Below are 12,025 nucleotides of genomic sequence, written 5' to 3' on the forward strand. Positions count from 1 at the left end.
AGACTCGCCACCCTCACAGTAGGGAGAGCAGAAGGACCAGGGAGTGGCACTGAGTTCTTCTGTATTTTGGGGAGAAGAGGGGTAGGTTTCTTAGTCTCCTCAATATTCTCTTTTGAGTCTCCAGGCGATCTTAAATTACCAGAAAGCTGGAAGGACTGATTTTGGTGATTTTTAAAATGTTATTTGCTGTAGAGTGCCTCCTATACTTGAAATCTCTCCTAGAAAGGAATTCTAAAGGCCAGAGCTGACGCTGTAGCAAAAATGTATTCACAGCACCACTCCTGCGGAAGTCAGGCCTCAGCGCTCTCCCGCGCCTGCCCAGGCTCCGGGGCCGCGTGATGAACGATGATGCTGGTGGACAAATGGGAAGTAAACAGCACACACGAGCTCATTTCAACCTCCATTAGATGCACAAGGGGGAGAAAATCAATGTTTGACAAATGAAAATGACAGAATCAGTAAGGGGAGACATTTATTTTCCATTTTCTAGGAGGCCTTTGCACACAATGGACTGTTAAAACCAGGAAAAATAACCAATGAGAACACACTCAATAGGCTCTATGTAAAATACATTATCACCAACTACAAATGTAGAACAGAGATGAATTGCCTTGTTTGTTCAAAAGACATGTAATGGTTTCTTTAATTTAGGGTAGGTCGTTTTCTCCTTTGAGACTTGATTACACTTTGGAAAGAAGATATGCACACGAATTGAGCACCCGACCTGAGGGTCTCACTACCTTTAGTGGACAGGCAGATCATTCTCTCATCCACTCATTCATTCATTCCTTCACTCATTCATTCATGCATGCAGCAAACGTTTATCAAACACCCACAATTGCCAGGCATTCCAGGGCTGGAGGATGGAAATATTAATTCCCTGGGGCCTTGAGAGGAAACAGAAAAATAGCAAAAAACAGCTTGAGGTGCTGAAGGTCCCAGTAGAGGGAGCTAGGGGACGGGGGGTGGGGGGGGGCGCATAGGTTTTCCATCCTGTGGAGTATCTTCAACAATGGTGCTGCCCTAATAGACAGCAGCATGCTAATGAGGGACCAGCAAACGCTCCTCCCTCCTTTCCATTATGGACAGCAGTGGTGGGGCGGAAGTCACAGTGGGATGGTGGCTAGGAACTCTCATGCCTGCAGTGCTTTGCATAGACCAGGGACACACTTAGTGCCTCCGGTGACAGCGTCCGGCAGGCCTTCGGGAGACACCGCCTCTGAGTCGCTGTTTATAAACTGACCCACCAGGGAGCAAAGCAACCACTCCCTGCTCAGTGTACTAAGGATGTTACTCAGACTTCCCTTACTTCTTTGTTAAATAACAACCAGGCTAACTGTGATGAAGTAGAAGCAAACACCAAGTCAAGCTGCATCTCTGAAACTTACTAACAGCGTTACTTGAAGAAAATAAATGTACCCTTTCATTGAACACCATCATTTTCATCCATAAAATGGGAATAATAGGACTCCACTCACAAACCCCTGTGAAGGTCAGAGAAGACGGCGTGTGCACCTGTGCCAGGGCCTGGCGTCTGGAAGATGCACGTTAAGTTGCTGACGGATCAGATGGAAGACATCCGCACACTTGCTTCTCCCTCTTGTCTCCTGGCTGTGCATCTCGCTCTTGCTCTTTCCTGATGAGAGGTCTTTGAGAGCAGGCAGTGTTCAGCCCCTCTCCTGGGATCGCAGAGTCTGCGGGAAAAATGGTGGAGAGGTCAATGGATGGCAAGCTTGGTTCCAGGACTTTCTTTCCTTGAATCATCATTCCATCTGCACTGAAGTTGTTGCAGATGGCATTCTTATTTTTGAAACACATCTATCTGTTCAATGTGAAACTATGGCATTTTTACGGATTTGTTTGTGAGAAGAGGTAAATAATAAGTAGCTATAATAATACCTGGGCACATTCAAAAAGAGTTTAGACGCAGTAGCATACCCTTCCCAAAGTAAGCCTCCCTGAGGAAATGTGCTGCAGACTGATGAGGCTGGGAAGAGAGAGGATTAAACGGCAACATTTTAAAAATAAGTGCCTGTTGTAACCGGTAAGCTGATCCTCATAAAACTAACGAAGCCACATCACTTAGGGCTCCAGAGGAGAGCGATTTAGAATCACTCGATGGCATTTCCATTCAATGTACCAAGTTGCAGTCTCATTTACACTTTTCTATGACAGGAGCATAGACAACCCTGAGAGGAAAGGCACGAATGGGCTAAACCCATTCTCCCAGGGGTGGGAGGGTAATTTACCTCAATTCCTTAGCACTGTCAGTGAATCCGTCTGCCCCCCTTAAGCTTCGAAGGTGCTGACAGGTTGGCCCTAAGCTTGGCCCAGGGTTCAGCGTAGCCTCTGTGGATGCCGACCTGTGGCTCAGTGAGCCGTTTTACACAGTACAAATCATTAAACAGCATGTGTTATATATTTTCGGAGGTATGTCTGTAACATTAGGATGTGTACATGGGTAATTCTAGCCAAAGGGGGATGGGAGTGACTAGAACATCCTCGGCAGCAGTGCAGGCCTGAACGGGGCCAGCCCGGCGGTCCGTGGTAGAAGAGGCCGCTTCCATGTGCACCAGTCATCATGCTTTGCCTGATAATTACTAGCACATAGACAAGTCCTTCCTGCCTTAACTAAATGTAAGGATCCAAGTTCAATGTTCGCATTAGTTCCTTTAGGTCTGAATGTTAACAAATGCTATCCTACTCCTTTATCACTTGCCACACATTTATTGAGAGCATCTACTATGCGTTAGACATTGTGTTAGAAACTGAAGAAACAGTATTTTTAAAGTGAGAAAATAGTTTATTAAAACGGGTAAAATTAATGTGAAATATAAATATATTTCAGATGGATCCCCATGAGCTAGCGAGGCACTACAGGAGTTCTACGAAATTTCAGGTAGGTGACTTACAACCTCAAAATTATTCAAGCAACCCACTGCCATTTTACTTTTAAGTCCCACCGTACATTTCTACCCGAAAACCTGCTTCTTTCACAACTGTAGCCTTGGGGACAGTTTGCACAGGTGAGGTTTATCCGACAGGGGCGACCCCGGTGGCTCCCCAGCGGTGCACGTGTGCTTCCTCGGGGTGCAGATGTGTCGCTCCACATGGGGGTCCTTATCCACAGAACAGAAGGTTAGGGCCACACTGACTCTCGGAGTTTGACGACAGTAGGGAGTGTGGCTGAGCTTTGTCCTGCCGGCACGGAATGCTGGCCTCATTCATGTGCCATGATGACGTAAGAGCCTACACAGTTACTTCTACTCTTTCTTTCTTGTTCTGTATGAAAATAAGAAATAGAAGAGAAGCGAGTAGTTAAGTGACACGGCATGGCCTCTGCCTTTCCTCCAATGGCAGCATAATCTTGTTTTTCACCCGCAATCATGTACAGCCAAGCGCTTGTTTCCTCCCATCCGTTCCCCCTCACTGTGACACACAGGCAGGGATTTGGGGGTCACCCAATGTCACCCAATCTGGAGGAGTGAACTCCAACCTCCCATTTCAAGGACAGCACTTTAGTGGCCTCAAATTTTGTTTTAAAAAGAGTACAAATCTGGGTTTGGGTGCCAAATTGTCTCACATGGTGATGTGTGGTGATTAAAATGCCTTTCCGTGTGTTTTTATCTCCAGCTCATTTTCTTTGTAAACAAGGCCGCCTGCTCAGACTCACTCGTTAAAAAGCTGCTCCACGTGGCTGCACTCTACCGAGAGGACTGTCCCCCCTCTAAGTGCCCCAAGCTCACTCCACACTCATCACTGTCGTGACTGTGATGAGGGGAAATTTACTCGTATTTAATTGGGTTGATAACGATAAATTGTTGCGTTTCTTTAGTTGTGGTCGCTCCTGCTTTCACCTGCCCTGAGCCCTCCCTGCTCACTGGGCACGGAGTAGAGGCACCTGTGTGCTTGGTGACTGCGCTCACGGCCTGGTAGCTTCTGAGGACAGACGAGCATCTCAGCCTGGTCACCCGGGCTTTGCAGGTGCCGTGCACAGCGCACGGTGCTGGTCAATACCACTCAGTTCACATCATCGAGAAGTGAGTCATCACACGACTCCCCACACATGTCAACATCGACCAGGACTAGGGCCCGGCTGCTGAGAGAAGTCAGGTGGGCAGGTGGATAGTCAGCGAGTAAAAGAGCTTCATGCGGACAGATCGGGTTTTTACAGGTTAAAAAAAAAAAGATGATTATGGCCTGGCCAGTGTGGTTCAGTGGTGAGCATTGACCTATGGACCAGGAGGTCAGGGTTTGATTCCTGGTCAGGGCACATGGCTGGGTTGTGGGCTCCATCCACAGTGTGGGGCATACAGGGGGCAATTGATCAATGATTCTCATCATTGATGTTCCTCTCTCCCCCTTTCCCTTCCTCTCTGAAATCAGTAAAAGCATATTTTTTAAAAAAGATTCATATGATCTGAACCAGAAGGCACAGCAGCTGGGGCAGCGCCGCCTTTCTCACTGGGGAGATGTTAGCAGCTGCTCCTTCACCCACAGCTGGTCCTGAGGCTCAGCCTCTGCCGGTAAAGCCCAGGGTTTGATGATCCGATGCCGTTTGCAAACCAGAACTGTCAGTAACTGGTTTCTAATAGCCCGTGGGGTCCACGCGAACCGGAAGTGCCTCTGCTCTTGGGGAGCACAGCCGCCCTGAAGTGCTGGCCCAGCTCAGCGCCTCCCCTTCCATACGGTGGCCCCACAGGACGCTTTCCCTGCCCTTAATTGTCTTAAATAAATAACTTTTAATGTACCCACTTTTCAGTGTCACGTGAAAACTAATGAAAGCGAATGATCCTCTTACGTAGAGAAGTGTGTCATCGTGCGATCGGGCAGGCCCTCAAGAATGATGCTGTCATTCAGCATTGCCAGGGAGGGAGGCCAGGGCATACAAACGCAGGACAGACCCAAGCTGCACGTGTCCGGTGACCCTCACTGCAACGCCCTCTCCCGCCGCCACGCTGGTGGCTGGAAACCGCCCGATTCCTCCTCCCGCTCCGCACAGCGGGCGCGCAGCTCCCGCCCCAGCCCCCTGTGATCCCAGGTAGACAGGCAGGAAGCACGGAGGCGGCCGCCTGGGCCCGCACCGTCATCAGCGTGAGCACCGCACAACTGGCTGGAACAGAAACATGTCACTGCAGGGAGTGTGCAGGGCTTTCTAAAATCAGGAACAGACTTGCTTTTCAGTCCCGGAGCCCCGTGTTTAAAACTGGTAAAGTGTAGTCCCGCATCAGTAACCACGCCACCTCCGCAAGACCTGAGCGGGTGCAGGCGTCCTGCGAGCTCAGAGGGTGCGGCCCCCCGGGAGGGCTCAGAGGCGTGAGGGGAATGGAGCACCTGCGTGGGCTGCAGCATAGCCACCTTGTCTCCATGGGCTGTTGCTTCCAGCGGCACCACGTGTTTAACTGCAGGCAGTTTTGTGTTAAGCACCCAGAACGGTGATGGTGGCTGTCAGCTTCTACACACGTGGGTATAACCCACGTCCAAAAAGCACGTGGACACGACATAACCGCACACGTGTTCTCCCAACAGCTGGATGTGGCGTCAGTGATCCCATTGGATGTGTTTGGCCTCTTCTTTGGCTTTAATCCAATATTTAGGATAAACAGGATATTGAAGGTGAGCTATCTCTATTGATGTTCTTACTTGTAATTGTCTGGTTTTAATTATGGGAATCTTGAAGTGATTTAAAAGATCCTAAAAGTACAATGTTCTTCCTTTACCCAAACTGTTCTCCGTTTTTCTGTCCTCATCATTGCTATGAATTTTAAAAACTCAGTGAAGGAAAAACATCATTGCATCCACTGCTGGGAGCTGCTCTTGCTGTTTTCATTCTGTATCTCATAGCAGGTGTTTTATAACCGGAACAGGAATGCTTTGGTCTTCTACACACAACTATAGTTACAAATGAGTCTCATAATTTTATTCTTTTCCATTCATCCTTTTTGCTTAGACAGTCGCTGAATGCCTGGAGTACTGGCTGTGAAAGGAGAGAGTCCAATCAGACAAACCTCCCAGCTCTTGTACTCACCCAAAATTCTATAATCCCAGAAAAATGCAGACATACTTTTCCATACAAAATTATTTACATAACATTGGGACAGCTCAAATTTCCATTAACAGGGAACTAGTTAAATAAATTGTGGTATCCTATCTAATAATAGACAAACATGGTAATTAACCATACCTCCGCTATGCTTCCCATTGGCTAATCAGGGCAATATGCAAATTAACTGCCAACCAAGATGGCGGCCAGCAGCCAGGCAGCTGAAGTGAACAGGAGGCTTGCTTGCTCTGGTGATGGAGGAAGCGAAGGTTCCCAGCCTGCTGCTGCCGGCCTCTGAGCTGCACTCTAAGAAACAATGTTGCAATTATAGAAGCTAAACAACCCCCAGAAACCTGCTTTCAGCCAGCCGGGCCCCAGAGCTGGAGCTGCAACAGTGTTTCAATTATAGAAGCCAAACAAACCCAGATACGTGCTTTCAGCAGCCAAGGTCTCAGAGCTGGAGCTGAGCCTCAGAGCTAAAGCTGGCTCTCAGCTCCAGTGACAGCCATAGAAGGTAAATAAATCCCAGAATAAAAAATAAAAGAGAAAAAGGAGAGGTTGGGAGCTTCAGTCACCCACCAGCCTGAAAACGGCCCTCAGCCCCTCAACCAGACTGGCCAGGCTCCCCAGTGGGGATCCCCACCCTGAAGGGGGTGTGACCAGCTGCAAACAGCCATCATCCCCTCATCCAGGCTGGCCAGGCACCCAAGCGGGACCCCCACCCTGATCCAGGACACCCTTCAGGGCAAACCAGCCGGCCCCCACCCGTGCACCAGGCCTCTATCCTATATAGTAAAAGGGTAATATGCAAACTGGCCCTAACAGCAGAAGGACTGGGAATGACTTGTCACTATGACACACACTGACCACCAGGGGGCAGACGCTCAATTCAGGAGCTGCCCTCTGGTGGTCAGTCCGCTCCCACATGGGAGGAGCTCTGCTCAGCCACAAGCCAGGCTGATGGCTGCCAGTACAGCAGTGGTGGTGGGAGCCTCTCCTGCCTCCTCAGTAGCGCTAAGGATGTCTGACTGCAGTTTAGGCCTGCTCCCCGCTGGCAAGTGGACATCCCCCGAGGGCTGCCGGGCTGCCAGAGGGATGTCTGATTGCCATCTTAGGCCCAATCCCCCGGGGAGCGGGCCTAAGCCAGCAGGTGGTCATCCCCTGAGGGGTCCCAGACTGCGAGAGGGCACAGGCCGGGCTGAGGGACCCCCACTCCCCTGAGTGCACAAATTTTTGTGCACCGGGCCTCTAGTATCTATATAATAGAACACACTTTGTAATGCAAAAATAAATAAATAAAGAGGAAGTTTTCCATGAACTGGTATGAAAAGACCGCCAAGAAAAATTGCTGAGTGAAAAACAAGCTAGTTACAGAACAGTGTATATAACAATACTAACTTCTGTAAAACAGAAAGGGAAAATATGCCGTTTTTCTGAGTACATGTAAACAGTGGGAGGCTACAGAAAAATCTAGTAAAAATGTTAGCAGGTGGGGTGGGAGGCGGGGGAACAGGGATGGACTCGTGAAGGGATGTACTTGCTACTGTTTGAGTGTGTAAGTGCATTACCTGTTCCAAAGATTCTAAGACATAAATATTTTATAACTCTTAGCTTCATAGGGTAACTAACACAAATATGGGGAGAGTCCGGGTCTGGAACTTCGTGTAAATCATTAGCCAAAGCAAGAATAGCTATTTCCAAAGACAGCCTCTTAAGAGGAAGGCCAGAGGTTGTGTAGACCTCGGTGGGGCTCATGCGGATGCTGGTGCCAGCGCACAGCAGCCGTGGCAGACTCGGGAGCAGATACTTGGGGCTCTGCTTCGTTAACCTGGATATTCATTACCTGCTGGTTCTTCCGAGTGACTTCGTTGTAGCGGCGAGGAAATGAGAACTAGCAGGTGGAACAGTCTGTCCCCAGTGCTGTGCTGAGCGGGGGACCTGGGCTCCTCTCAGGCTTCCCGACCAGACGCCACCTCCAGGCCCAGGGTCTCTCCAGTGGAGAGGGAAACAGCCTCAGGCCCTCGGGGCAGCTCTAGATGGCGAGTCTGGCCTGACCAGGAATGCGGCCTGGGGTCCGATGCCTCACGCCCAGCACCAGGCGGGCAGGCCATCCCTTTCCCTTCTCAGGTGAGAGTATCAGGAAGCTCCTGTTCAGAGGTGACCAACGTTCAGACACTCAGGCCATGTGTTTGGGAGCTCGGCTGGCAGTGCAATAAAAGTGTGTAAAGTGCCAGCGCTTCCCACCCATCCCTGTGTCCCTAAGGGATCCAAAATCCGTCCATATTCAAAAGCTTTTTTAATGTAGGACATTCTGAAAGTCAGCCTTGGTCTTTTTCTGTAGCCCCATGGTCCAGTCATTTCACATATAAGTGAGTCATTTTGATGCACAGTTCTCTGGGAAAATATTGTTTATCTGTCTCCAGTTGAGAAACACTAAGAATATAAATTTTCACTTCAGTGATCACTTAAACTAACTTTTAAACCATGTCTTTGTGCAAACTTCTGTTAAGAGCACCATAAGCACCATTACTATTATGTCTGTTTTTTTAATTCCAAATGTTCTACTATATAGTCAGATATACATTGGATGAAATTTTGAACTAAAAAATCTTCGAACTAAATAACCCCTAATAGTCCCTCCTAGCTATAGGATCCTGTGATTCTCAGCAAAGCAAATAATTAAATACATTAACTGGGTATGCACACAACCTCTTCAAGAGACATGTTCTTTTATTGTCCCATTTTACAGATGAGGAAACTGAGGCACAGAAATGTTAAGTGACTTTTCCAAGGTCACATGGTTAGCAAAGGGCAGAGGCGAAGTCTTACTTCTACATTCCTCTGCCTCGGGTAGTAAAGGAGGAGGTGGACGAGGCATGTGTGTAGGGCGGGTGAGTTAAGGTAGAAGTAGATGGAAGCAGGAAAGAACCTCAAGGGAAATAGCCACTCTGTTTGGATTTGACATGTGTAAACTCACTGTCTCTTTAAACAATGTCGTGAATTGCTAACTGATGCCAATATTTACTAGACTTGAAATTTTGTTGAAATTAAACACGGATGTTCTAGGGGAGTGTGATTTTAATTCTTGTAAAATAGAGTTCTACACTATGCTTTATAAAGAAACAGGAAAAATGCTTTTAAGCTTGATTTTCATTAGCATTAGGAACAAGACTAACTAGAGGGTGGAAGTCCAATAAGCCAGGAGCTGTGGAAGTTGGTTAGGCACTATGCTAAGTGATCCTAGAGGAAAATCCACTGAACAGATGCTAGTTTTTTGTGTGTGTTTTTAAGACATGTAGATGTGATTATTTTGAATGACAAAAAAATGTGTGTCATATAGTTTTATTTAAATAGATGTCTTTAAGACTAACACACTTTGGGATTTCCTCTGCTTGTTTTCTATATAGTACAGGTCATTCTTTGAGTTTAATCACTGCCTGGAATCGATTATGAACAGAGCGTATATCTACAGGTAAGATGGGGTCAACCATGGACAGGGTGTATATCCACAGGTAAGGTGGAGTCGATCATGGACAGGGCATATATCCACAGGTAAGGTGGAGTCGATCATGGACAGGGCATATATCCTCAGGTAAGATGGATTAGATCATGGACAGGGCGTATATCCACAGGTAAGATGGAGTCGATCATGGACAGGGCGTATATCCACAGGTAAGATGGAGTCGATCATGGACAGGGCGTATATCCACAGGTAAGGTGGAGTCAATCATGGACCATGGACAGGGCATATGTATACAGGTAAGGCGAGCTCAGTGTTTGTTGGCTGGAAGAGAAGGCAGGGGTACATTTCAGATGGAGGAATGTGACCTCCTGCAAAAAGGAGGGATCATTTCGGATTTTGGCTACATAACATGTCAGGTTATGTTCTAAAACAGACTTGAATATATTCTGAAGTGAGATGAGAGTATGGAAATCATACTGCCTAAAAGTGAGGGTGTAATTCACACCAGAGTCTGATAACTGTTTTTGTCAAATAGGACTAAAAAATAGGCCAAATTCCCGGCTTCCATCAGAACAGGTACAAATAACTGTGCTCAGTCACAGGCTGACTTCCCGTCTTCCTCATTGTCAGCCGAGTTTCATCCATTTGCTCCACTGACACTCCCGTGCATGGAGACCTCCAGCCACAGTTAATCGTAGCAGGAAGCCAGCGAGCTTTCCCGAGGTTAAGTCAGCGCGGCTATTTCATGGGACTTGAGGTGGACAGGTCACCCTGGGGCACGTCTTTAGGGAGCAGATCCATAGCATCTGCAGAAAGAGAGGGAGGTTTTTACTCTGTCAGTGCTCGTCGGGACACCCAGTCAGAGAACGTGCCTGGCTCCATCCTGTCACACTGCCGCCTGGGAGTTAACGCCCAGATTTGGAGCAAAGAGACTCGGCGGCAATGGTCAGAAGAAGGAACCGCTAGCCAGGCTGCGCTCGGAACAGCCCGTGTCCCTGCTCTGCTGTCCCCCACAGGGTCGCTCGGACGGCGGGCTGCTTGCTGTTTGCTCTGCATGTGAATGCTTGCATCTACTACTGGGCTTCCGACCACCAAGGCATCGGAACCACCAGATGGGTGTACAATGGTGAAGGAAACATGTGAGTTTTCATTTTGAAGGAAACTTTTATTGCCTTCTTCACTTTCTGTTTCAGTGTAAGAGTCTTGTAAAGCCAGTGTTTTTGAAACTGTAAGTCACAACCCATCAGTGGGCAGTGAAAACGCTTTAATGGGATATTTTCCATGAAAGAAGGTCAAGTAGAGGAGGACAGAATAGGAAATATTAGAGTCTGTCATATCTAGTAGGGGTGCATATGCGTGTGCATGCGTGTGTATACGTGTATGCATGTGTGTGTCCGTGTGCACACGTGTGCATGCATGTGTGCACTTGTGCTTACTCATCCTGTGCTGACCCAGGAAGTGCATTTCTTACTCTGCATCATGACCAAACAAGTTTGAAAGCCTCTGCCTCAGACAGCTGAGGGCCAGGTAACGTTCAGTCACGGTGCGGATCTTTAGGAGTGAACTGTGTCAGTTGTTTGGGGGGCAGGGGAGGGCTCATTAGTTGACCACCGAAGGGTTATATGGGTTATGGGTCAGCTATGACCACTCACTCAAACACTCAGAGAGTCACAAGGACTCTGTTCAACTTGATGATTAGACAGGCAGGACCCCAGGAGAAAGAGGTCATCTGGCAGTGTCAGGGAGCGGATTCGGGACTCAGTGATGGTACTAGGGTACTCACCGTGAGACTCCCTGGGGGCAGACACAGGGCCCGGCTCAGTCCCCTCCACTCGCTTTCTGCGCCAGTGAAACGACATTAGAGGCAACGTCCTTGCCGGAAAGAGCAGCCCCAGCGTGGCTCTGATGGGCAGCCCACGCGGCCCTCGGGAGGAAGGCACTGACCGGTACCGCAAACAAGGGAGACACCTCACCGCTCACACGCCACCTACAGAGAGTAGGATGCGTGTAAGGGATTAGAGCAACAATTTTGAACTTTTAACCCAAACTGATTTTATTTTTTTATTTTTTATTTTTTTTAATAATTTTTATTTCTTAAAGTATTACAAAGAGTATTACATATGTCTCCTTTTTCCCCCCCTTGACATTCCCCCAGCCTCCCTTACCCCCTAGTGTCTTGTGTCCATTGGAAGTCCTTCGGTTGATCTCTTAACCCCACTCCCAAACCCTCCCCAGGCTTCCCACTGTAGTTTGACAGTCTGTTCAATGCTGCTCTGCCTCTGCATCTACCCCTGTTCATCAGTCTATACTGGTCCCCATTATCTGTCCCAACCTCACTGGAGCCGTCCCAACCTCACCGGGGCCGTTTCGTCCTCACCGGGGTCGTCCCGACCTCACTGGAGCCGTCCCAACCTCACCGGGGCCGTTTCGTCCTCACCGGGGTCGTCCCGACCTCACTGGGGCCGTCTCGACCCTGCCGGTGCTGTACATCGCCAGGGCCGTCCCGACCTCACCGGGGC

At 48.6% G+C, this 12,025-nt stretch overlaps 1 protein-coding gene across 1 annotated transcript in view; it reads left to right on the forward strand.

Moving 5' to 3' along the window:
• Positions 1–12,025, forward strand: part of CNGB3 (cyclic nucleotide gated channel beta 3) — a 129,046-nt gene that overhangs the window by 68,948 nt on the left and 48,073 nt on the right. Inside the window, exons 7-10 of the mRNA XM_014528439.1 lie at positions 2,849–2,899; positions 5,530–5,616; positions 9,451–9,515; positions 10,523–10,645. Of these exons, the coding sequence (XP_014383925.1) occupies positions 2,849–2,899; positions 5,530–5,616; positions 9,451–9,515; positions 10,523–10,645 (326 nt within the window). The remainder of the gene's footprint in view (positions 1–2,848; positions 2,900–5,529; positions 5,617–9,450; positions 9,516–10,522; positions 10,646–12,025) is intronic.

The sequence above is a fragment of the Myotis brandtii genome, unplaced genomic scaffold (genome assembly GCF_000412655.1).
Source record: "Myotis brandtii unplaced genomic scaffold, ASM41265v1 scaffold634, whole genome shotgun sequence".
NCBI classification, from domain to species: domain Eukaryota; kingdom Metazoa; phylum Chordata; class Mammalia; order Chiroptera; family Vespertilionidae; genus Myotis; species Myotis brandtii.